The sequence below is a fragment of the Microtus pennsylvanicus genome, chromosome X (assembly GCF_037038515.1).
Source record: "Microtus pennsylvanicus isolate mMicPen1 chromosome X, mMicPen1.hap1, whole genome shotgun sequence".
Classification (NCBI taxonomy): Eukaryota; Metazoa; Chordata; class Mammalia; order Rodentia; family Cricetidae; genus Microtus; species Microtus pennsylvanicus.
In genome coordinates, this window is record NC_134601.1 from 102,647,929 (window position 1) to 102,673,474 (window position 25,546).

The window sequence follows — 25,546 nt, forward strand, 5'->3', positions numbered from 1 at the left end:
AAAAATGTTCAACGTTGACAGATTTTTTTTGGATAGATTATATAAAGAACCATAATCTCAATGCCAGTTTTATGTATTCTAGGGAATAAGTAATCCAATATCATTTCACTAGAACTTACAACCATATAATAAGTGATAAATACAGGCTCCAATTCTTTCAATCCGTTGTTGTTTCCAAAATCATGAAACTGTTCTCAGAGGTGTTTTATGTCATTCTTATGGGCCTATTACTTTTTAAATTCTGAACAACTTCAATATATCTTGCTCTGAAGTTTCTAGAGCATCAGAATATTATTATTTCCTAATTGTTTTTCAAAAATGTACTTTTGACATCTAAATTCTATAAAAAACTCATCAAAATTTTAATACAAAAATGTTAGTATTGATTTTTCTAGTAACATTTCATTATATGTAGCAAATATGTGCATTTTATAAAACTTTTAGTAGAGCAATTTCCTCTCCTTAATTCCTGATGAAGTATATAACCTGTTAGTTAAATAAAAGATAAACTGATTAATTAAAGGTTAACTGATTTTCCCTTTCCCAGAGGATCTTGAAGAAGTAGGGGTGTGGGAAGAATATGCTAAAATGTATATATAAATTTAAACAAAAATGCAAACAAAAACAATATCAATTAAAAATTCAGGTATATAAATCTTTAGTAGCTAGGAAATCTGGAAGTACTACAGCTTTTATATTCTTGTCAAATACTGGTACATCCTTTTTGTAATCTAAACTGCCTGCAAGAATAATTGGCAGCAACCTCCCTCATCAAACAAAAATTTACCTGCAACAGTCAACAAGATGGTAAATATTAGTAATGAGGCCTCCTCTTCCTCACCTTAACATTCTCCTTTGATGTCTTATTAGTCTTCTCTATATGGGCTACATTTTATTAGCAACTATAATTATACAAACAATGAGACATTTATACTTTTCCAAATGCATCTAACACATTTTGAGCATATTTGCTTCCTCTCATGTCCCTTATAACACCTCTAGTTTTCTTTTTCCCATATTTTCTATTTCATTTTTATGTTTTGGGGGATTATTTTTATTAGCTTTCACATGTGAGAGACATACAAACCAATTTGAAATGCCACCTTCTTTCAAAGTATTACTTAAAATGTGGTATAAAAATTTAATCTGGTAAAAAGTATAAAATGAGATAAATTCCTATGATAGCTGTACTATCCCAGTCTTTATTCTGACTGCCAGACTTTTTAATGAAGCATGATAAGTTTCTTTGTTTTTTTTTTCTGGAGAATTTATCACACTGTTATTTCACAAGAATCGTTTGGTTATGGAATGTCTCTGAGCAGTCACAAAGGTGCTATATTTATTTTACAGATCTACATATACTGAATATGCTAACACTCTAATTTATTGCAGGTTAGTGATAATAAAAAAAACTAAGCAAAATGTATACAACATGAATGGATAATTAAACATCAGAATATAATGTAATTTATACCTTGTGTGTGCAAACCCATTTAATTTTTCATATCTAAAGTCTAAAATAAAAAGTATGTATATGACAATTTGAAAGGTACATTTGTTTATAAAGTATTTAAGTCATACAGTACTCATTGACATGATTTTAAATATCTAAGATAAGAAGACAAGTAAATTCATTTTAAGTTCTTGAGACCTGGAAGGATCCTAGATGGAAGAAGGGTTTGTCCAAACAGCAGGACTGAAGGATCCTGTAGCTATTTTTCTTCCTTGTGTTTTTAAACATTGTCTTCTCTTTGGCACTAGTGCTTTTTGAGGTAGCACACAAAGATCATTTGGATGAATTTACCACTTACTTCTAGCACCTCAGTGATTTCCTCAGGTCCTGCAGGAATATTTTCAGTGGCTTTAAGTTTCAATTCTACTTCATTGAGCCACTTGTTTGCCTTCTCCAAGTATGACAATAATTCATGCCAACATGCCCAAACTTCCTAAGAAAAAAAATGAATATTGACAATTAAATATGGCCTCATAAAGGTTAATATGGAACCTTCATATTATGATTTTAAAACTTCTTAAAATTGAAAATTTAATTTTCTACATTTCAGTCATTATGGTAGATGACTTAAAATAAAACTAGATTATTTGGTGATACAACAGCTCAGTAATAATGTCATTAAGGAAGCAGTGTATTATTTGAATAAATTTAAGATTTATTGAATTGCCTTTTAAAGAAGACATTCCCTTACACATCAGACTTAAAAATAGAAAAATCAAAGCACATGATAGAATGTATGCATAAGTCTTTCTTTAAACATCAGTAGCTAATACTGTTGTGTTGCTTCTAAATTCACCAAAATAGTTTTATATTTGAAATTTAAACATGATTTTAACTGTTTCTTCTGCCATTATTAAACATATTTAGGGTTTCTATATTGATAGGAAGAGAATTTTATATAAATCAAGATTTTATTTCAGCAATTATATGTTGATTTTCATAATAATAGAAATTGATTTAACTTGACTATGTTCAATCCTGTTTTGCAAGGAAGACCCTCATATATATGCATTCCTTTCTCGTATTTCTTATTATTTCCTTGGGCCTTAGTCCCACAACACACAACTGCTATTTCAAATGTATAGTTATTTCTCAGTCATCTCTGATACACAATATAAACCTTTGTAATTTAGTATTCAAAGATAAGAAAATTTTTAGATTCCTAAAAAATAATATAGAAGAGGATTACTCTAAACTCTCAGTATGGGAGGACATTGGACATAAAATATATTTTACAAAACTAACAATATGAAAAGAAATGAACATATTTGACTACATTTAAACAAAATCTTACCATTACCAAAAGAGAGTCGAAAATATTATGAAAATATTGTTATGCACATAAAAATGAAACATTTGTTAAAACTAAAATAATAATATTCAAACATCTAAATAAGTCTATTAAAAATAAATTAAAAGATCCTGTAGACCCATGAAAGTGAAGCCCATCATAGTCATCAAAATGGAGAAAAAAAAACTAAATAGGTGCTCTAGAGACTCTCAGTGGTAAGAGCACACACTATTTTTAATCAGTCTTAATAGGTGCACACACATACACAAGATTAAACAATAAAGTGAATTTTATATAGAAGGAATCATAACCATATGTATTTATTCTCATTAACATTCGTTAGAATAAAAGTGAGAAAAGTGATATGGCATTTTAGCTAGCACAAATGAAGAAATAAATCAACAAAAATTATATGTATTGTTAGGAATATGTATATTGGAAAGCCTACTCCTCAGTCTTATTAATGTGGGCATTTATTTACATACCCAGTAACTATATAATTCTGGGTTTTAGTATATGTTTTTGAAAAAGTATTTTTTTTATCACAAAATAGAGCTGACCAATCCTGCAACTATTCAGGCCCAGAACCAGGGTTAGGTGTTGGCTCATCCCAACATCTATTCCATCTGGGATCTGTGGGAGAACGTAAAGGAACTGGTCCCACGAATTCAAAGTTGCAGGATGTCTACAACTCAGGGCAGCAGCAGGATAACCAAGAGTAGTACCAGTGAGGGCCCAGCATCAACAATGTAGCAAAAACCAAAGTCCTCAAACCAGACCAATGACTCTCTACAATAAACACAAGTAAAGCTACATAGATAAAAAGGAGTCACAATACAACTTCTGTGATGAGACTGATAATTTCCCTCTTTTTTTTTCTTAAAATTTATTTCATTTTATTTTGGGGGGTATATGCAAAGGCAAAGGGTAAATGTAAAGAGATAGGAATATAAATGGGATGGAGATGCATGATGTGAAAGACACAAAGAATAAATTAAAAGAAGGAGAAAAATACATTTAGGGTTAATCTGCAAAGTACAGTAAAAACAAAGGTGCAATCACCATTAATCACCATTATAATGCATCATCCTGAGAGTACCATCAGTAGCAAGTCAACAAAAGAATTACATATTAAGGGAAACTGAAAGATTGTAAAATTCCCAATATTTTCTACATAGTTGATTAAAAATAATGGAGGATATTCTATAACTGAACATCGCTATGCTGTGTCTGTAAACCTATCAACTTACTGTAATTTCTTGAGCATATGTTAGAGATTTAAAGGTAAGGGGTGACACTTGTAATTAGGCATATGGACTTAGGCGCAGATTGAGGTACTGATGTAGCGTGATGATGACTTAACTATCGGGATAGATGCTTTCTTCTGTACTCAATACACCTGAGTGACACAGCAGGAGAGGCTTTACAGGTCATGCTTTCAAAACAAAATATACTCCTGAATCCTAAACCGGATGGAAATTGTACTTAGAGTAACTGCTAAATTTAAGTTTGGAATTTTAAATTGCTTTGAAATCGTAGAATTTAAAGTGATTTTTGAAATTGAAAAAAAATCACATGAAAGAACAAACTCTCCAAAAGAGTAGAAGAAACTACTGATCACTTTCACAATGTCTCAGCCTGATTGTAATTCCAAGTTGAATATTAATAATGCATTTTAAATTAAAGTTTATCCTTTTAACCATGGATCAGGAAGTTCTACGTGTCAGATAAAGAAAAATAGGGAAGGAACACAATACAAATTGGGAGGATAATATGCAGTTTAACAAAGTATGGGGTTATCAGAGTATATGACATGTCAGCTATGATATTTAACTGTAGCTTTATATTGGAAAAGAAACGTTGGTCTCAGACAAGTCACTAACAATAACATGGCACTTCTCCTGAAGCAAAAACTGGAAAATATCCACCCACAAGCATTAAGAGGAAGGTGCAAAAAATTTTGCTGCTTGGATGATCTTTCTTTGAGGAATCGAAACCTAAGCTTACATTACAGATGATAACAAAGTATGACATCTCAAGGACCATAGGAGATAAAAAGACACACAAAGACAAGCTAACAATCAAAAGCAAAAGAATTTCCAAGACCAGTTTCTATAAGAAGTAAGTTCACAAATAAACCTTACAGGCCATGTAAGGAAAGACAATGATATTAAGAATAAACCATTCTTTGAGTTGCGCTGGTGAAGGGTCTCTAGATGTCTGAGTTATTGAGGTCTTTGTTGGACTCCTTGGTTAGTGATTTTCCTTCCATTATTTTCTGTAAGGCTGGATTTGTGGCTACGTATTGCTTAAATTTGTTTTTATCCTGGAAAATTTTGTTTTCTCCATTTATGGTGAACGAAAGCTTGGCTGGATATAGTAGTCTGGGCTTGCATCCATGGTCTCTTAGTTTTTGCAGTACATCTATCCAGGACCTTCTGGCTTTCATGGTTTCCATAGAGAAGTCAGGTGTAAGTCTGATAGGTTTACCTTTATAAGTAAGTTGGCCTTTTTCCTTTGCGGCTCTTAATATTCTTTCTTTATTCTGTATATTTTGTGTTTTGATTATTATATGGCGAGGGGATGTTTTTTTTTGATCCAGCCTATTTGGGGTTCTGTATGCCTCTTGAACCTTCATAGGTACATCCTTCTTCAGGTTGGGAAAGTTTTCTTCTATAATTTTGTTAAGTATATTTTCTGGACCGTTGAGCTGCACTTCTTCTCCTTCTTCTACTCCAATTATTCTTAGGTTTGGTCTTTTTATTGTGTCCCATATTTCCTGAATGTTTTGTGATGAGAGTTTGTTGGACTTGCTGTTTTCTTTGATCAGTGCGTTTATTTTCTCTATGTTATCCTCAGACTCTGAGATTCTTTCTTCTATCTCTTGTATTCTGCTGGTTATGCTTGTTTCTGTAGTCTCTATTCGTTTACCTAGATTTTCCATGTCCAGCCGGCCCTCTGTTTGTGTTTTCTTCTTTGCCTCCATTTCATTTTTCCCACACTGGAGCACTGGACTGAGCTCCCAAGGTCCCAATGAGGAGCAGAAGGAGTGAGAACATGAGCAAAGATGTCGGGACCACGAGGAGTGCACCCACCCACTGAGACAGTGGAGATGATCTACTGCGAGCTCACCAAGGCCAGCTGGACTGTTACCAGAAAAAGCATGGGATAAAACTGGACTCTCGGAACATGGCGAACAATGAGGGCTGATGAGACGCCAAGGACAATGGCACACGGTTTTGATCCTATGCCATGTGCTGGCTTGGTGGGAGCCTAGCCAGTCTGGATGTTCACCTTCCTAGATATGGATGGAGGGGGGAGGACCTAGGACGTACCACAGGGCAGGGAACCCTGACAGCTCTCTGGACTGGAAAGGGAGGGGGAGAGGAGTGGGGGGAAGGGGAGAGGGGTGGGAGGAGGGGGAGAAGAGTGGGAGGAGGGGGAGAAGAGTGGGAGGAGGGGGAGGGAAATGGGAGGCTGGTGGGAGGAGGTGGAAATTTGTTTTTTTTTTTCTCTTTTCTTTATCCTCCTTTTATCAATAAAAAAATTAAAAAAAAAAAAAAAAAAAAAAAGAATAAACCATAAGTTGTAAAAATATTTAGATTCATATCTTATGATAAAGATATACCAGAAAAATTGTATAAACAAAAGAAAAATGGGCAATATTACTATGTGTGTTTAGTTTGATCATATGTATTGTCAGTATTATTTGAATTTGGTAACTAGTTTTCATACTTAAATAAAATGGTTAAATTATAGCATTCTATAAATAATATATGCAATATTACTGTGTAGCAAACATAAACTTTTACAAGCTATGGCCAAGATTCGATTTAAAGATTTGAATATAGGGAAGAGAGCTCTGTTCAGAAAGTTAAGCAGTAATTTTTCATTTGGAACACAAACATGAATTACTTCCTTATCTCAATATATATTTTTTCTTTTTGCTGTTTTTACAAGGTGAAAATTGAATGAGTCCAGGACTTTCTGTGTGTTAATAAGTACTTTCCCCACTGTGATATGCCCTCAAATGTCCACTGAAAAAGACAACAGGGAAACATTTGGGAGGCAATGTGCAAATCTAGTTCTGGAACCTATTATGGTGACCCTGGCAAGGACATCTGGTAATTAATGATACCGGCCATTTTCTGTATCTAGTGGTGGGACTGGGACACCAACCCAGTCACAATACCTTCAACCTACAATCTATCCTGCCTCCAAGATTTGCTGGGTCAATGGTGGCACAGAATTTATGGGACTATCTACCCAATGACTAGTTTAATTTGAGGCCAATGTTATAAGAGGGCATTCATACATGACATTGCTTAAATGGCCAGAACTGGAAGCTGCATGGCTCGGAGAACAAGGACAGAATTAAATATAACTAGAACAAAGTCAATGAAATGGTTCTTAGTGATATTTTGCTATATTCATAGATTTTTGTTTAGCCAAATCATCATCGGAGAGGTTTTCTCCGGCGGCTGATAGGAGCAGATACTTTATGCACAGCTCATGGAGACCCATGAGTGAGGAAGAGGAAGGTTTGTAGGAGCTAGAGGGGTTGAATACAACAGGAAAACATGGTCCACAGACTCAACTAAGCATGGCTTATGGGGACTCATAGAGACTGAACCAAAAATCATGGCGCCTATATGGTTCTAAGCAAGGCCATCTGCAAATATGGTGTGGTTGTTTACATTGGTATTCCTGTGGGACTCATAACAGTGGGAGTGAAGATACCTCTTACTCTTTTGTTTGCTCTTTGGACCCTTTCCTACTACTTGATTGCCTTGTCCAGTCTCGATATGATGGTCTATGCCTAGGCTTATTGTAACTTATTATGTCATGTTTGGTTGATGTCCTTGGGAGGTCTGCTCTTTTCTGAAGGGAAAAGGAGGAGAAATGGATCTGGGAGAAAGGGGAGGTAGAGAGTGGGAGGAACTTGTAATAAAAGAAAGAGGGAAACTAAAGTTAGGATATATTGCATGAAGGAAAAATAACTAAAAATAAAAAGAGCACCATCTGTTTAGTGAGTGGGCATATTAAGGAAGGGATAGTGGCTTTGAATTTCCAGTTGAGAGGAATCAAAGATAACTTTTTTGATTTGTCAGCTCATGAAAGGAATGAAGGACTAATTCTTCCATAGCCAAAGAGTCAAAGAAGATGAATAAATAAAATGTCTGGGAACCACCAAGTCATCTTGTTTTCAAGGGGGTTTGATAAAAATATAGAAAGAACTTATCCAGAAATTTTGTTAAATTATTTTATGGCACCATGAATACCTGAAGACACTTATTTTAGGGGACTGGAAATTCATTTGAATAAAACTAACCAAACTTTTTAATAAAGCACATAAAATCAACAGGAAACAAGGCAGATCAGTCATAATAATATAGGAAATGGCAACAGAATAACTATCATAGACATATTTAGGCATTAGCAAAAGGAAAGATAAGTATGGCAATTTAAGCAAAAGATCTCATTATAAAGAAATATCCTCTTTTACTTGTACTAACATTGCAAAATTAATACTCAGAGCCTAGGAAGGTGGGGTGAATTAATATCAAATTTTTCTTATTCTCACGTCAGTAAATATTGTTTAATTCCTAATATTTAATTAAACTACTGAAAATTAGAATGTGCAAACTACAATATTAATATTTAAATTTTATAATATTTAAAAGTTAAGAGCAAATAAAAAGATTTGGAACCAGATGCAAATATTAAAATATCACTATGAAAAAAGCCCCAAACTAGACATCTAATAGAATTTGGCATGTTTGGCTTAGCTATTTGGAAACTAGAGTTATTAAATTGTTATAATTCAGTGAGGTGAGACTTAATCAAACAGATGGTGAATGTTTCAATTGTCTTAATGAGAAGCTATAATTACACAAAACAGAAAATTATGAGAAAGTGTCAGATTTACAGAAATGAACTTGTTGAAAGGTAAACACACATGCATGCAATTATAGAAAAATATGTGTACAAATGAACAGATTTAAAGCACAAGCCGTTAAAAACCAGGAAGTTAATCACAGACTTCATAAATTAGTCTAAATTGGACAGATAGAGGAAATAATACAAAAATTTTACCAGAAAATTGAGAAACACTATGTAAAACAGAGAGATTATTCACAGATATCTTCAAAAATGCTTTTAGGAATGGTGTGCAGATGAGCGAAAAGACAGTCTTCAAAAATGTAATAAAGAATCGCTGTAGAAAAATACAATGTATCTATTCTCCTTAATATATCAGTTGACAAAATAAAAAAAATGAATATAAATCTATACCCACATAAAATAAATCAGAACTGTAGACCATGGCAGACAAAGCGAAATTAAAGGTCAGCAGACAAAATAATATAATAATAAACTGACTACTTTGACAGTAGACTTCTTGTGAGTACAGAAGGTCAAAAGACAGTGGAATAGAATTTTTGTTAATAGAAAACTAACATCGGCAATTAAGAGACCATAAAAGTGGCATTTAAGAGAGAGAAATAGAATGTAGATTGTATGGAGACCAATGGTGAAAGGCATGTTAAATAGGGCGGGGATGGGAAGGCAGGGTGGACAAAAGAGTGTGAAAAAAGCAAACTAAAAACTTACTACTAAAGAAAGCTTTATATATATGAAATGAGTGAAACTGAGTTACCCTATAACGTGGCAACAATGCCTCTCACGGATTTCACAGCCTGTCACATTAGCACCTCAATACCAGTAATAAGTTTTACCTAAGGATTACCTTGTGTTGTTAGCCTGTGGGCTTCTCCAGACCAACATGCACTGCCACATATTCCCACTGCTCTTGCTAGCCCTATAGATTTTAATGTCAAGATTCTATTTATGAAGATGCCACATGCTTGACTCATACAACATATAGAAATTGAGCTAAGACTGCATGAAGCTTCATCCTTACTTTTCATCTTTCATAGTGCTGAAGGTTCTAAATACACTAATTATAGGAGAAAAAAATCTCCAGTCTTACTCAGCTGTGAAACCTGCAAGCTACAATGATTGGCCTAGTAAGACATGCCTACTGGTGTAATAGTGGCATTACTGTTGTGAGAGTAACTAACAACCTTCTTACTGGAAATAATGTCAATCCACAAGACAGGAGTTGTGCATAGAAATGTTAACAGGGTCAAGAATCCAAAGCTAAGTCATTCATAGTCGTAGGAAAGAACATTTGTTAATATTCAGATAAATATAGAGAGAGAATTAATGAACTCCTAGATAATTAGTCTGTAGATTAGTGCATCTTTCAAGATTCATCCAAGAAGGTTCTTTTGACCGTAGATGGTTTTTAACACAAAGACCTAAAACTCATCAAGGTATAGACCATAGAAGATTAAAGAATGTTCATCTCTAAACCAGATGTCCCTATATCACATCCTTGTGCTATAGGGACCGACTGTGTTTTGGCGACTTGGGGTTGGGAAAGCTGTGGAATGTTTTAAGCACTTTTTAATGTGCCATACTTGTAGGTCATGGAACAGTAGTGTTGAGGGTGATTTGAACTGTGGAGACCTGTCTCTAGAGGATTCAGAGGAGAAGAATTTTAATATGTTGCCTGGAGATCTTCCTTGTGATATTTGGTGAAGAATGTGGCTGATTTTCACCATTGACCTAAGAGTCTGCCTGAGGCTAAAGTAAAGAAATTTGGTAGAAGAAATCTCAAAACAGCCTTGTAATGATTCTGTCTTGTGATTATTAATGGTCACTCTTATGAAGCTCTCTAAGGAGCAAACAGTAAGGAAAAATACAAAATATACAATTTGAGGATAAAAGGTACTTCAGAAAGTAAGAGGAAGCTAACTAAAGTTCTGCCTTAAAGGAGGTAAACATTTATATAAAGCTTGATGCTAAATGGAATAAAGAGAAGGGCAACCTGAAGGCAAGATCCCACCCAGCTAAGCTTCTAACTTGTGAAAAGAAATTAAAGGACAGCTTAGGTCCAGATGTGGATGTGGTGGTACACACATTTAATTCCAGCACGTAGGATACAGGGGTAAGCAGATTTCTGAGTTCATGGTCAGCATGGTCTACAGAGAAAGTTCCAGGACAGCCATGCTTAGGCAGTGAAGGAAATCATAAAAAATAGAAGGCTAGTGAAGATATAATTATAATAAGGTGGTCAAGTTTAAGCCCCAGTAGCAATAGAACATAATAGATTTGGCCATGTGGCTCTGGAGTTAAAGATAAAAGAAAGAGGCTATGGAATTCGCCCCTGAGACTAAGGAAAACCACTGAAACTAGGCTTGTGTCAGGGATGTTATTGAATGGAGGCCCAGAGAAGCCATTTTGTGAAGTGAAGGTGAAGCCGGAACTGCCTTGTAGACAACCAACATGTTAGATATGCCAGAACCATGGGATTCCTGCTGAGGAAAGCTGATAACAAGGAGTGGAAACAGCCCAAGATCTAATGGGAGCTCACTAAAGCCAGCTGGACTGGTACTGAACGAGCACGTGATCAAATGGGACCCTCTGAATGTAACTGACAATTGGGGCAGACTGAGAAACCAATGATAATGGCAATGGGATTTGTCTCTACTTCATGTACTGGCTTTTTGGGATCCTAGTCTGTTTGGATGCATACCTTCCTAAGCCTGGATGGAGGGGGGAGTGCCTTGGACTTCCCACAGGGCAGGGTACCCTGCCCTCTCTTAGGACTGGAGGGGGAGGGGAAGAGGGTGAATGGGGAGCAAGAGGGAAATGGGAGGAGGGAAGTGGAAATTTTGATGGTATTATTTATAAAGCAATAAAAAAACAACACAAGAAAATGAAGTTTCGTCAATAATGTCAATAATGTTGAAGGGCATTAGAAATCTGAAAACCATTTTGATATCAGACATGGAGATACAGAGTTTGGAGTTTGCCCAGCTGGTTTTTGTTCAGTATTTCTTCACTATCCTCTCTTTCCTCCATTTTCAAATGTTAATGTGCATATTTGAAGTATGTGATCTGTATTATTACTATTATTATTATTATTATTATTATTTTGATTTTATAGGGGATACCAGTTGAGAGACTGCATGAATTTCAGAAGAGACTCTGCACTTTGAGCTTTTAAACATTGTTGAGACTGTGACAGACTATGGAAATTTTTGTAGTTAGACTAAATGCAGTTTTCATTATATTATGACAGTAAACTTAGGGCACCATGGAGAGGAATATTGTTGTTTGAATAGGTATGACCTCCATAGATACATGTGTTTGAGTGCTTGACCCCTAGAGAGTAGCATTATAAGGAGGTGTGGCCTTGTGGGAGTAGATGTAGTTTTGTTGGAGGAAGTATTTGACTGTACAGGCAGGCTTTGATGCCATATATATTCAAGCTATGCCCAGTGGAGAACATTTCTGGTGACTGTTAATCTGGATGTAGAACTCTCAACTCCTCCAGCACCATGCCTTTCTGTATGCTACCATGCTTCCTGTCTTGATGATAATGGACTAAACATTTGAAACTTGTAGCCAGATCCAATTAAATGCTTCCCTTATAAGACTTGCTGTGGTCATGGCCTCTCTTCCAGGCAATAAAATCCTAACCTTAGTTTTAATCTCTCTCAAGGCTCCGGGATCATTGTGGAAAATGGTGCAGAAAGACTGCAAGAGGCAGAGTCAGTGAATGACTCACAGGAAGTTGTTTGATGAGCTCATCAGAGTTATCACACATATGAAGTCACAGTAGTTGAGACACCATCCACAATACCCATATAGAATCAAGACAGACAAATCCTAGCATTTCGTTTTGGTAGGAGGGAAGAGATGAAAGAAGTCTCACCCCTTGTCGAGAAGGGACTGGCTATTTATGGCTACTAGAAAAAAAAGTCAGGGTAGTTTAGGATAAGAGCCCTTATGAGATTATTTATGCTCAACTAGATAGCCCTGTGCCCTCAGACATATTGGAAACACTAAGTTGACTATATAAGTTTTAAAAAAGAATTTAACATGTGAAATTGGGATCAAAGAGCAATATTCATGGGCATACAGGAAGAAATGGAGGAGAGGGAACTGGGAAAGACTAACAAAACTTGTTATATGCATGCTGGAAATTATTTACCAAGAAACCCCCAAATTATTTAAATGTCTAGCTACTCATTCAGAACTGCATATGCCTCCACATTTCAAAGAGAATAAAACGAACAAAACAGTATTCTTCAACAATAATCATGTAATCGAACCCTTTATTGACTACATTTGCAAGATAATTCTGTCTGGGAATAAAAGACTTAAAATTCAACTTGTATCCTGTTCTTGAAATCATACCCATTTGGATGCTTGTGTCCTCCTTCCCTTTTATATCTTAAAAATAAAAATTACTGCTGGCAACTGTATGAAGTACTTGAATTCTTCCTCTATATTCACACAAACATAATCTAGAGAATAAGTCAAGTGGGAAAACAAAAGCAGGATTTGTGATAATGAATAAATAGAAAATGTCAAAAAGGAGCTAGTCACACATTATGTCTTATAAAGTAGCCTGTAGGAGCCTAGTGATTATGAAAAATGATCATAATAAGAGAACTTTTCAAAGAGTGTTTACATGTAAGAGAATTAAGATAATACACATTCAAATGTTTTATTCCCATTAATATATATGGAAAATACTTTAATATTATATATAATATTCTAATATTTATAAATTTTGTACCTAACAATACCAGGAAAAATATAACTGTTGTCTATGTACTTTAGTCATATAGTTAACTTAATTTCTAAACATAAAATTCTATTCTTTTTAAAACAAATGCTATTTTCAAAACAAATAGTTTATTAAAATAAATACAATTTTTTAAAAAGATTTTTTTTGTATTTCTGTCCATGTGTGGGTGCCCCCATGTATAATATATGTGCAAGTGCCCACAGAAGACTTGAGGTACAGGCACTTGTGAACAGCCTACATTGGATGTTGGAAACTGAACTCTAGTCAACTGGAAGAGCAGAAAACATTCATAAATACTGAGCCATCTCTCCAACAGCACAAAATCTATTATGATCATTCCCAACCTTGAACCAATTTTATGCAAGTTAAGCAATCGGCACAAATTTATACACGTTGTAAATGTTTGGATAAGGAATTCTAGCTAAAATGGCTTTATAGCAAAACATAAGTTCTTACTATCCGTTTGACACTGAAATGATAGAAACGAAGAAAGATAACTAACTTCCAAAGTTTTGCATTTTCCATTCAGCCTTGTGCACAGCCACTGGTAGTTGGTGGTGAGAGTTGCAAGCTCCTTTTTTAAGGCCTCTTGTGCTGCAGGTGGAGCCTGAGCTATTACACTATTGACAGTCTCAGTGAGGAGTTTCACTTTTGTTTCTTTTTGTAGTGCCTCTTCTTTAGCTCGCTGAAAAGGAAAGGAGATTCTCTTAAGAGCAAGTCAACATTATCATTCCCAATATTAATTATCATAGACAACCTAATTTCTTCCTAGTAGCAATCTAATTGGGATACTTCATGAACATAAACTTAATGCTTATTTTGGTTCTTTTCAGATTTATGTATCATTATAAATTTGAAAAAAATACTATCAAAATATAATTGACTTCTAATAACTGTTTCAACTAAGTACGGTGTCATATACCTGTTTGCCCTCTTCTTTGGAGGTAGAGCAGAAAAGGAAATTACCTTAAGGCCATTCTTGGATATATAATTATATATGAGGTCACCTTAGGCAAAACGAAACTTAGTCTCAAAACATAATAATTTAATAAGTTATCTGTACATTAGTATATATATGTCAAATATGTATGTTTTATATAAAGTTTCAAAAAATTAAGAAACAAATATTTTAATACTAGGTTTTAAAAATATTTAGAAGTCTATGATTAAGATCACTTACAAATTATTCAGGTGGATCAACATTGAATATAGTAAAGATACTATCTAAATCAAAAGATACTAAATATAAACAGAAATTCCTTAATGCAATATTTGATATATTTTGTTGAAAAAAGTCTTCAGTGCTTGGAAACATAGAAATAACCTAGAAAGCTTAAGTATAATATCTCACAGCTATCCCTCCTATTCTCCTATGAAAGACAATTTGTTTCATGAAGCTTAAAAATTGGATCAGTCTATTTTACACACATCGAAGTGTAATCCAATAAGATTACTTAATAGTATATATGTAAGCATTATTCATGTACAAGACATCTTCCATCTACACTGGATAAAGCACAGCGTGTGAAGCGCTCTCCTGTCCCCTGTCCTGGTTCTCATAAATGGCTTTAATAATCGTGATTCCAGTCTGACTCTTGTTTCCCTTCTGGACAGGTAAGCAAATGTGTAGGAGTGTTACCTCTACTCACCGGAAATAACCCATCTAAGCAAAGCCCTTATGTTGGTCTTCAACATTGTCTGACACTAAAACAAATCTTTAGCTACTTTTTGTTTTGTTCATACTATCAAGGATTCCTCACAGTGTCTATTTTGCTCATTGTAGAGAGTTTAAGAAAGCAAATAATCCTCACAAGAAAGTAGTATATGTCATTTAGTAGGAGGCTATTTACACTTAACCCGTAATGTGAAAATACATTTTTAAACGGACATACAGAGAGAGACAGAGAGAGAGACAATCTGTAGTTTAGATTCTTCCTGAATTTAACAATACTGACTATAAATAGTAAAGTTTAGGTTGCTTGAAAAAGAAATGTCATTACCTGAATAAGGAGTGGGTATAGGAAAGCAAAGGAAAATTATGAAGATCTAGATAATTCTAGCCAATTTCGTTAATGATTAGACATTAATTCTACAGGAAAGCTCTGGAAAACCGATGCCTCAGAATTTTTGTGTTCGTAGGTGAGGGAATTGGAGGGTTGTATACCCATATTTTTCGGCAATTGATTAAAAGGCAGTAGACACAATTTTACTTTCCTAATTACATGTAGCCTGTCACAAAATTTTGAAGTGGAACCCAGGCAAAACAATACAGATTTTGGCTAGTAGAATTTGGGCCTAAATACAAATGATGGGAAGAATTCAGAATATGGTAAGGGCATGGACAAGAGAGGTTTAAAATTCTATGTCATATATTTATAGTTTTAGTATAATTAAACTTTCCATTGAAAGTTTAATTTCAAAGATGCCATAAGTACATATTATGATAGAAAAATACGAGACAGTTTAACTATAAAATGTTGGCCTCCGTAGATTTCAAATTACATATTTGAAAAACAGTCCATTCTTGTAAACATTTTTGACATCATATGAACTTGGGGTTTGTTTCTATTTAAATCATGTTTTCCTATAGTAATATAAACATTTTCAATAACTTTCACTTGCCACCAATGGTACATTGATGCCAATCCTTACACATTTTGTTATCCTTTATTAGACATTCAGAGAGTCAAGTGATTTAAGTGAATGGTTCTAGGATTATGCTTTTTCATTCTGATGGTTTGTGTTAAACTAGCCTAAAGTCTGATGTGGATTGAGAATGAAGTATCATAATATCTTCCATAAGTGCAATCACTATTTATACAAACTATAATTAACTGTCTAAAGAGTAAGAAATAGTTCTTTATTTTACAACTTTTACACAATGTTTTATGACTACAGATTTAAATGTTATAGAGATTTTGGGAAGAAACAACAAAATTTGCAAATTCAGATAGGTATTAAGAATGGAGTTTATATAATTTAGATACTATTTTCAAAAAAGTGTATCTTTTGGCATTTGGTGCATCTAACTATATATATATATACACACATAAATATAACTAGACATATATATGTGTATGTATCATTAGATACATAGCAATTACCTGCATATACATTATCAGTTGCCTCTCATCAGTAATATTTTGACTGATGCTTTTTAATAGGTGGTTATACTAGTCAAAAATTTAGTCATTGGGATTAAATGGAAAATTACTGAAAATTTAATGTTTCATAGACACCTTAAAACTCATTGAATTCCAAATTCTGAATCATGGGAACAGTGTCATATATTTTATTTATCATTTATTACTTATTACATTTGTGTGTGTATACATCCGGATATCAGAAGACAGTTTGTGATAGATAAATGATGCTCCCCTTCCACCATATGGGTCCAAAAGCTGCAACTTGAGTCCTCTTGCTTGGCAACAACACTTTTGCACTAGATCCTCTCACCATCTTTTAAGTAACCATTTATACCAATCGTGCAGATCGTTCTGATGCCATCTCTAGTACAAATACCATCGCTTTAGTGATTAAGCAAATGCATATTTCTATTATTTCTTTATATTACAACTACATGGTTTCCTAAGTTCCATAATTAAAATTAGAGTAGTTAAATGTTAATAAAAGAAAATATGTTAAAAATATAATTAAAGATTTTTTTACAAAGTTTTAGAATATAATCAATGACAGTCTTCAAAAAATATTCAAAGTAGGAGGCTGCACATCAAAAACTCCCTTTAGGTCCCTTTATGACAGGAGAAATTTTTTTACTTGTAAATTAAAATAAGTTACCAAGCAGTAGTGTCATTTTAATGTCACAGAAGAAAATAAACATAAAGAATATATCTGTTTGTTCTCTTAAAGAGATGTCAAAATAACTCTGCTGGCATTTGCAACAATACAAATAAAGTTGTTCTTCAAATAAGCACAGCTAGAAATCTGTCGGAAGCCCTATCACTGCATACCAGACAGCAAACTGACCTCAAGAAATTCTTTGACTTGCAAGCAGAACCTCAAGAAATTGAATTTCCTTGCCAATTCCCTCAGCTACTGTTGCCAGAGGCTGCCTGAGCCATTCTTTTTCAATTTTCCAGCATACTGCACCAATTGTTTAAACATGCCAATCAAAGTGAACAAATTGATTGGACCACTCACTTACTTTTAGGATTGTTTTCACAATTTTAAAATTTGAAGCACACCACTACACTCCATCCATAGAAATAAAACAGGAAAATAGTATCTCACTGGGCTATGTGTATGTGTATGTATTTGTATATATATACATACACACACACACACACACACATATATATATGAACGTATATGTACACACACAAAGGCACACATACACACACACACACACACACACACACACACACACATATATATATATATATATATATATATATATATATGCTGCTCCAGTTACACAAGCAGTTAGCATGAGTACTTATAAAAATACAAAATAGATAGACAATGAGTACAAAACAAAAGAATTCATCAAGAAACAAAGCAGGTGCTAAGGAGACATTCATCTTCTGAGAGATCTGAAGTTTTATTTATTGACTTTCATTAAAGGTAATAGAAAAAATGTCACCCAAGAACTGTGATATAAGAAGATGGAACTCAAAAGGTGGCAATGATTTTGAAAATTAAAAAGGTGTTATTCCAAAATATAATAGGTCAAAACAGAATGGGGCAGCATATCATCGATTCATGTTGTTCAACTACATATAAAACATGAGTAGCTATAATTAATTGTTCTATTGGGGGTGTACCTTAATTATTTCTGACTAACAGAGAAAGTAGGATCTCTGTTACCGTAAAAATACCTACCATGAATATGGCTAGTCTCATCGTGACCTCTTCACAATCAAATTGAAAATCATCATAGACTTTGATGAGAAATCCTTGAAAGCTCTACCCTGCTTACTCAGAATGAAAATTCTTATCATTGCCCACACGACTCTGGTGGCAAAGGATGTTTATCCATTGCCTCAAATGAACCTCATGTTATTTAGCCTCTGATCTATCGCTTTTGTGTAGACAGTGCTTCACTACTTCCTTTCTCAATTTGTCATAGTGTCTTTGCTAGAAGTATTTCCTGTGACAGGAATGCGCTCCCATGATTTATTTTGGAACACTGGCTTTTTCTCATGACTCAGATCTCCCACATTAAACATACTTCCTCACAGATGCTTTAAAAGCAAAATAGCATCTCACACCCATCAATTGTCCTGCAATCAGTAATCATTTTCCGTTTTATGAAGCAAGTGCTGTTCTTTTTTGAAAGTTACTATAAACACCATTCCCAAGTTCCTTATAAGAACAGTAATATAAAAAGTACACATTTTGCAGAATCACAGTTTCAAAGATGTTATTTTTCCAGTTTTTTTCTTTGGTTTCTTTTACCTTCATCTCTTCAACTGCAGTCTGTAATTCATCTGGAGTTTTGTATTCAAAATCTCTCTCTAGATATTCTTCTTCAGCTTGTGTCATCCACTCATGCATCTCTGATAAGTCTTTCTGGAGACTGACAGTTTTATCCAAACCTGCTTTCAAGGCTTCCTTCCTGGTGTAGACCTTTCATAAAACAATCAAGCAAACAAGAACAGCAATAGCAAAAGTTAAAACATAAGCATTGGCAGCGAATAGGAATCATTTTCACCATATTACTGATCAGTCTATACATAATGAAAAGCATGGATAGTAAAGATAAAGCAAGAAGGAACATGAGTAATGAGATAAATAACCCAGATTTCACCCTCTGCTCTATGAAAGGGGCTATTGAATATACCTGGGTCCACTTGGTAATGTTCGGCCCAATGCACAACCAGCTTAGAGAGACTGGTGCTGCGAATTCTTTTCACTTCCATCCCTCACTAAAGGAACTTGTGGGCTCAATGATCAGACCAGCAGAGCTGACCAGGATAGGCAATTGAAGAAAACCTTAAACTAATGGGGTTTGAATGTGCTTTATAGTTGTAAATATAATCTGGAGCTACTTAGTTCGCACCATTAATAAAATAACCAGGTTGCTACATTATATGGCAATATATATATATATACATATATATATATATATATATATATTTGTGTGTATATATATGGCAATTCTCTTTGTGAATAGAAAAATAGAAAATATGTGCAGTTAATAATTTTATTGGCCCATATACAATTGACCACTTTACATAATTATGTATATTTTGTGAACAATTTTAAATATTCTAGTACTTAAAAGTTGTATAAGTACTTAAAAGTCTCATAAATCTAAGTGAAAAACAGTGGAAATGCATAGGTGGTTCATTAAAAAAAATATATCGTGATGTACAATACAGGCATACATATAGATGTAAAGGCGGATAGATAGAGATACATAGAATATGATGTTGTATAATATGTATCATAAGTATAATGGGTATACCTGCAAAGGATGTTCAAATGTGACTAATAGTTAAGTGATAAATATCAATATATTTTCATATACAAAAAGGCAAAGAATAATTAGTGAAGACAAACATTTTGGAAGAGGTAGCAGAAAGATCTTTCCATGCCTGTTGAGAATAACATGAAATAGCAGGCTACCTTACTAGAGTATATTACTCAAATATATTTAAAGTACTAATACTTTACGAATTTCCTTTTTTCATTCTTAAGAGTGAATCAGAGTATATAGAGTTGCATGTATGCTGTTGAATTCAGCTTGGAAATATCAGTTGATTAGAAAGAATTCTAGGTATTTTTAATAGGTGAATAAACAAATTATGATATAAACTGACCATTAACTTATCTATAGTAAAATTAAAAGTAACTCAACCTGTATATATATATATATATATATATATATATATATATGTGTGTGTGTGTGTGTGTGTGTGTGTGTGTGTGTGTGTGTGTGTGTGTGCAGTATTTAAAAATCAAGTTGTTAAATAATGTATGTAGACATATGAAATATTATGTCTGAGAATGTTGTTTGTTTTGTTTTATTGGCCATTTTCTTTGATGCTGGAGATCAGACCCAGGGTCTCCCAGAAAGTATACAAACCCTGGATCAATGAGAAACAGACCCTTCTTATAATGTCCAGATTTTAAAACCACATCAATTTCTGAAAACTTAAGTTATTGTATACTTTAGTGCTAATTCATCACAAAATCAGCAAAACCTCTAACTTCTAAAAAAAATGCCTTATTAGAATAGCTTGTTCCAAAGTAGCAGACTGTTACCCTTAGTGTAAAATGCTTCACTCTCTGTTCACATGTAACTCTTTAGTGATTCTGACCAGATGTGAACAAGTTTCTATATTTTGAATAATGCCTTGTTTTACAAAAATGATGTTTTCTGCATGTTTGATACTAAATATCTTATAATTACAAATCAATAATAATTAATGTAATGTAATTATTATGTTTTTTCTCTTTAGTTCAATATACTAACCTATCTACCAAAGCAAATACTTCTCTTGAATATATCACCAATACCTATTCTGATAAATACATATTTTTTTCACAGTAAATCCATAAAGACCCAGAGCCAACACACTATTAAATTTTGTATTATTTCTTTTCTTTTATTTTTTTAAAAAGAAAACAAATTATTTTTTTTCATTTTACATACCAATTCTAGTTCCTACTTCCTCTCTTTCTCCCATCCCCTCCAAATAAGCCCCACCCCGTGTCATCCACTCTTCAGAGAGCGTAAGGTACATTGCTTTGGGGAAGGTTTAAGGCCCTCCCTACTATATCCAGGCTGAACAAAGTATCCATCTAAAGAGAATAGGTTCGCAAAAAGCCAGTATAAATAGAAGGGATAAATTTTGGTGCCACTGCCAGTGGTCCCACAGTCTGCCACAGTAATACAAATGTCACCCACACTCCGAGGGTCTAGTTTGGACCTATGCTGATTCCTTCACTGTCAGGATTGGGTTAGTGAGCTCTCATTAGCTCAGGTAAACTGTTTTACTGGATGTCCGCATCACGGTCTTGACCTCTTTGCTCATATTCTCACTCCTCCCAGGGGAGAAGCAGGAAGAAGGAACAGGATAGTAGAGATGGAGGAAAGACTGAGATAAGAGCAAGAAAAGAGATGTCTTGGTTGAGGAAGTCATTATGGGGCTAGCAAGAAACCTGGCACTAGAGAAATTCCCAGGAATCCACAAGGATGACCCTAGCTAAGACCCTAAGCAATTGAGGAGAGGGTGCCTAAACTGGCCTTGCCCTGTAGTTAGATTGATAACTATTTTAAATGTCACCATAAAACCTTCATCCAGCAAATGATGGAAACAAAGACAGAGACCCACAGCAAAGCAGCATGCGATTAAATTTTTACATAGTTACAATTCTTTCTCTGAATCTTTTGAAGCTGTTGAAAATACAAAGTATTAAAAAGACTAATAGAATTTAATCAAGATTTGTAGTTAAAGAGTCATGCTATACTATACAAATAAACTAGAGAAAGAGGGTTGGCAGCAGACTTTCTAAGGACTGAAAGGTACATTCTGAGAAGATAACATGCGTGTCCTGGAAGTGGAACTCGTTGGAATCAGAAAAAGTGATTCTAGGGACAGAAGTCAGTCCCTAAAAAGATAACATCATTTGTCTTCCTTCATGTTCATAACTAACCTAAGATCTTGTTAGCAAGCATAGCTTCTAAATTCTTCCACAAACCTGAAAAAAACATGGCTTTACTAGCCAGAGAGAAATTCTGAAACTTTTTGTTTTCCTAAATTAAAAGGGTTACATGGCATTTCCTCTTAAATATATCATATTGGCAATGCTAAACTGTCATGATCTACACAGCTGTCAGTACCAGCTGATTACAGTGCATTCTAGTTCTTCTTGTCTTAATGTTGTGAAATTTTCAAGTATAATATTGAGTACTATTTCACGTATAATCTTTAATATATGACTTCAGAATAAGAAATAACTTTAGTTTTCTTAGATAAAGTTTAACTAGGACTGGAGAGATGGCTCAGCTGTTAAAGGCTAGGCTCAAAACCAAAAATATTAGATAAAGTTTAACTAATTTAAATTCCATCTTCTAATTTAACTAGCATTTTCATGATGCTAACTAAAATGTTCACTTTATTCCTGATTTACTTCTGATAATAAACATTTAGTAATTACGTAGTCAAATAAAAAGGCAAAGGAAATTGATGAATAAAATATCTAATTGAGCTATATCTTCAGTGCATTTAAACATTTTAATAAATATCTACACACTATGGTAATTTAAGGTATGTATAAACACAAAACTGTCTTTCTTCTCTGTCCCTTAATTCCTTACTTTCCTTGTGCTTAGTTCAATAATTTGTAGACTACCTTAATAAGAATTATCTTTTATTTTTTATTAATATTTATTTATTTAGTATACAATATATGCCTTCAGCCCAGAAGAGGGCACCTGACCTCATTATAGATGGTTGTGAGCAACCATGTGGTTGCCGGGAATTGAACTCAGGACCTTTGGAAGAGCAGGCAATGCTCTTAACCGCTGAGCCATCTCTCCAGCCCTATCTTTTATTTTGTTAAATAGCTAAAATCTTGACATGGATCATTCAGATCCATTATCTCTGAAATTTCAAATAATGTTTTTCTTCTTTATTTTTAAATATAATCTAAACCCATTTTCATTTTGTTATTTTAAAAATCAGACAGTGGGACTGATCTATTGGGAGCTCACCAAGGCCAGCTGGACTGTGACTGAAAAAGCATGGGATAAAACCGGACTCTCTGAACATGGCGAACAATGAGGGCTGATGAGAAGCCAAGGACAATGGCACGGGGTTTTGATCCTACTCAACGTTCTGGCTTTGTGGGAGCCTAGCCAGTTTGGATGTTCACCTTCCTAGATATGGACGGAGTGGGGAGGACCTTGGACTTTCCACAGGGCAGGGAACCCTGACTGCTCTTTGGACTGGAGAGGGAAGGGAAGAGGAGTGGGGGGAGGGGGAGAAGGGTGGGAGGAGGGGGAGGGAAATGGGAGGCTGGGAGGAGGGGGAAACTTTTTTTTCCTTTTCTCAATAAAAAAAAAAGAAAGAAAGAAAAAATAAAAATCAGATTCAGGGATTGTTAAGTATTTTCAACTAATACAGACATTTGAACTTTTATGAGAAAGTATTATTTAACATCAGAGTAAACACTACATATTCATTCTAATGTGCAAACATTTCTAGAAAAGACCAATTTACATTTAATTTCTATTTTCCTTCTGGAACAGTGAAGTGAAATCACCATATCCCACCCCCTGAAAACCTACGTAATTTGGTGATAGAAAATATATGTGGAATATGATACCTCAAGAAAAAAAAAGATTTTTTTTTTATTTTTCAATACCAGGATTGGAAAATAGCTACACTCTATGGCTAGTTATTGTTAGGCAACATGTCACTAAACTCATAACTTTACTTGAACAGTGAGTTCCTAATACACATTATAGAAAATAATAGGTCTCAAGCATGAAAACAAAATGAATTGAAAAGTTATTTTAAAAAATGCTTCTATAAACTATGAAAAATCTGTTTGAGTAATGCTGTTGGCTTTCTTTTTTTCATTTCCTGCTGCTGATCCCACTTTTTTTTCTCGGTAAAATATTTGTGTTATTTCTAGTCCTCTGTTCAGGATCTTCCTAAAACTATTATATTTCATCTAGGCCTTGTGGAAATTTTCAGAGATATAATCCACCATTTAAGCGTTTTTACTCTGGGCAGCTGTTCTATCAATGACGAGAAGATGTGAAGAATGCAACTTAGCTGACCCTGGGCTATCTCAGCTGTGAGTTAATGGAACAGTTACGCATTTGTCGACAAATGTATCAACTGCACAGATTTGCTTTGACTTTCTCTTATAAATTTGTTCCTTTCTCAAACTTAGCCTTTGTCTTTTGGCATCACTACTTTTCAACTTTGAAAGGTTACTTAAAATAACCAAAGACTAATTATCTCTTCAATACAGAAATGAAAGGGCACAAAACTTAAAAGCAATTACTGCTTTAGTTCAAAATATAGTGATATAACTATTTGATACACACTCTCCATGAATGTGCTTTATTTTCCACAATTTAATGCTGAAATTAGAAATAAATATCTACAAAATGTTGTATTAACAGGAAATCCTGAATATGAATGCAGAATTTATTTCCATATTAAGTAAATATAAATATGTATTCTGTCCTCATTAAGTCAAGTAATAAAATTGATCCATTTTTAGAAATAAAGAAATTTTATTTCAGTTTTTAGTATGGATATTAGGTGCTATTGAAAAATTGACTAAAATGTAGCCATATATGAGAGAAACAACTAATTTGTTTGAAATAAAAGTAGTTTTGACAGTCAACATGGCCAAGAAGAAGGTTTTCAATGTAGGTAATGATGAAGTCAGACCATCAAAAACTTTGCTAAATTCATGGACATAAGATAAGCCACAGTGAATTTAACTGTGCGTACCTGGCGGCACATGTAATCCCACTGACTGTTAAGTTCTCTGAGTTCTGTTTCAAATCTGGATGCAAATTCTTGTTCAGCTTCACTCTTTATCTTCTGGCCACCTTCATTGACACTGTTTAGACTTGGCTGTATTGTCTGAATATCACTGACTAAAAGCTGAAGAAACAATGTGTTGTTTAACATGACATAAAAAGTATCACCATTTACAATTATAAATATATATATAATTACATCTGAGATGAATTTTGATTACTAAAAGATTAACAAAACACAAATCTGCATAAAATCCTTAAAATATTCAGTGGCTGTTATGCTATCAACGATGTAGGAAATTATCTACACATATGCCACTTTTCTCACAAAGACTTTCAAATAAACTAGGTATTTCTTGCTAGAAAATGAGTCAAATTAATGATCTTCATACATGAATAGCTTCAAAATAATTTTGGTTATGAAAAACAGGCTACTCCAATACTTGGCCATCATAGAATTGCCTTTTAGCTTTACTTGAAAAGAAAGTAATTTCAAGAGACTGATTACTTGCCCCATGTTGCATGACAATGTTCTGAGGAATAGCATTTCGGAACTATAGATTGTTGGGCTTAAGTGGGCAAAATGGTTGCTAT

General features: G+C 34.0%; 1 protein-coding gene across 8 annotated transcripts in view; it reads right to left on the reverse strand.

Moving 5' to 3' along the window:
- Positions 1-25,546, reverse strand: part of Dmd (dystrophin) — a 2,313,977-nt gene that overhangs the window by 1,322,334 nt on the left and 966,097 nt on the right. For all 8 annotated transcript variants that reach the window (XM_075957213.1, XM_075957212.1, XM_075957218.1 and 5 more), the window contains exons 25-28: positions 24,921-25,076; positions 18,892-19,062; positions 13,976-14,158; positions 1,812-1,946 (exon numbers count right to left, since the gene is read on the reverse strand). In XM_075957213.1, the coding sequence (XP_075813328.1) occupies positions 1,812-1,946; positions 13,976-14,158; positions 18,892-19,062; positions 24,921-25,076 (645 nt within the window). The remainder of the gene's footprint in view (positions 1-1,811; positions 1,947-13,975; positions 14,159-18,891; positions 19,063-24,920; positions 25,077-25,546) is intronic.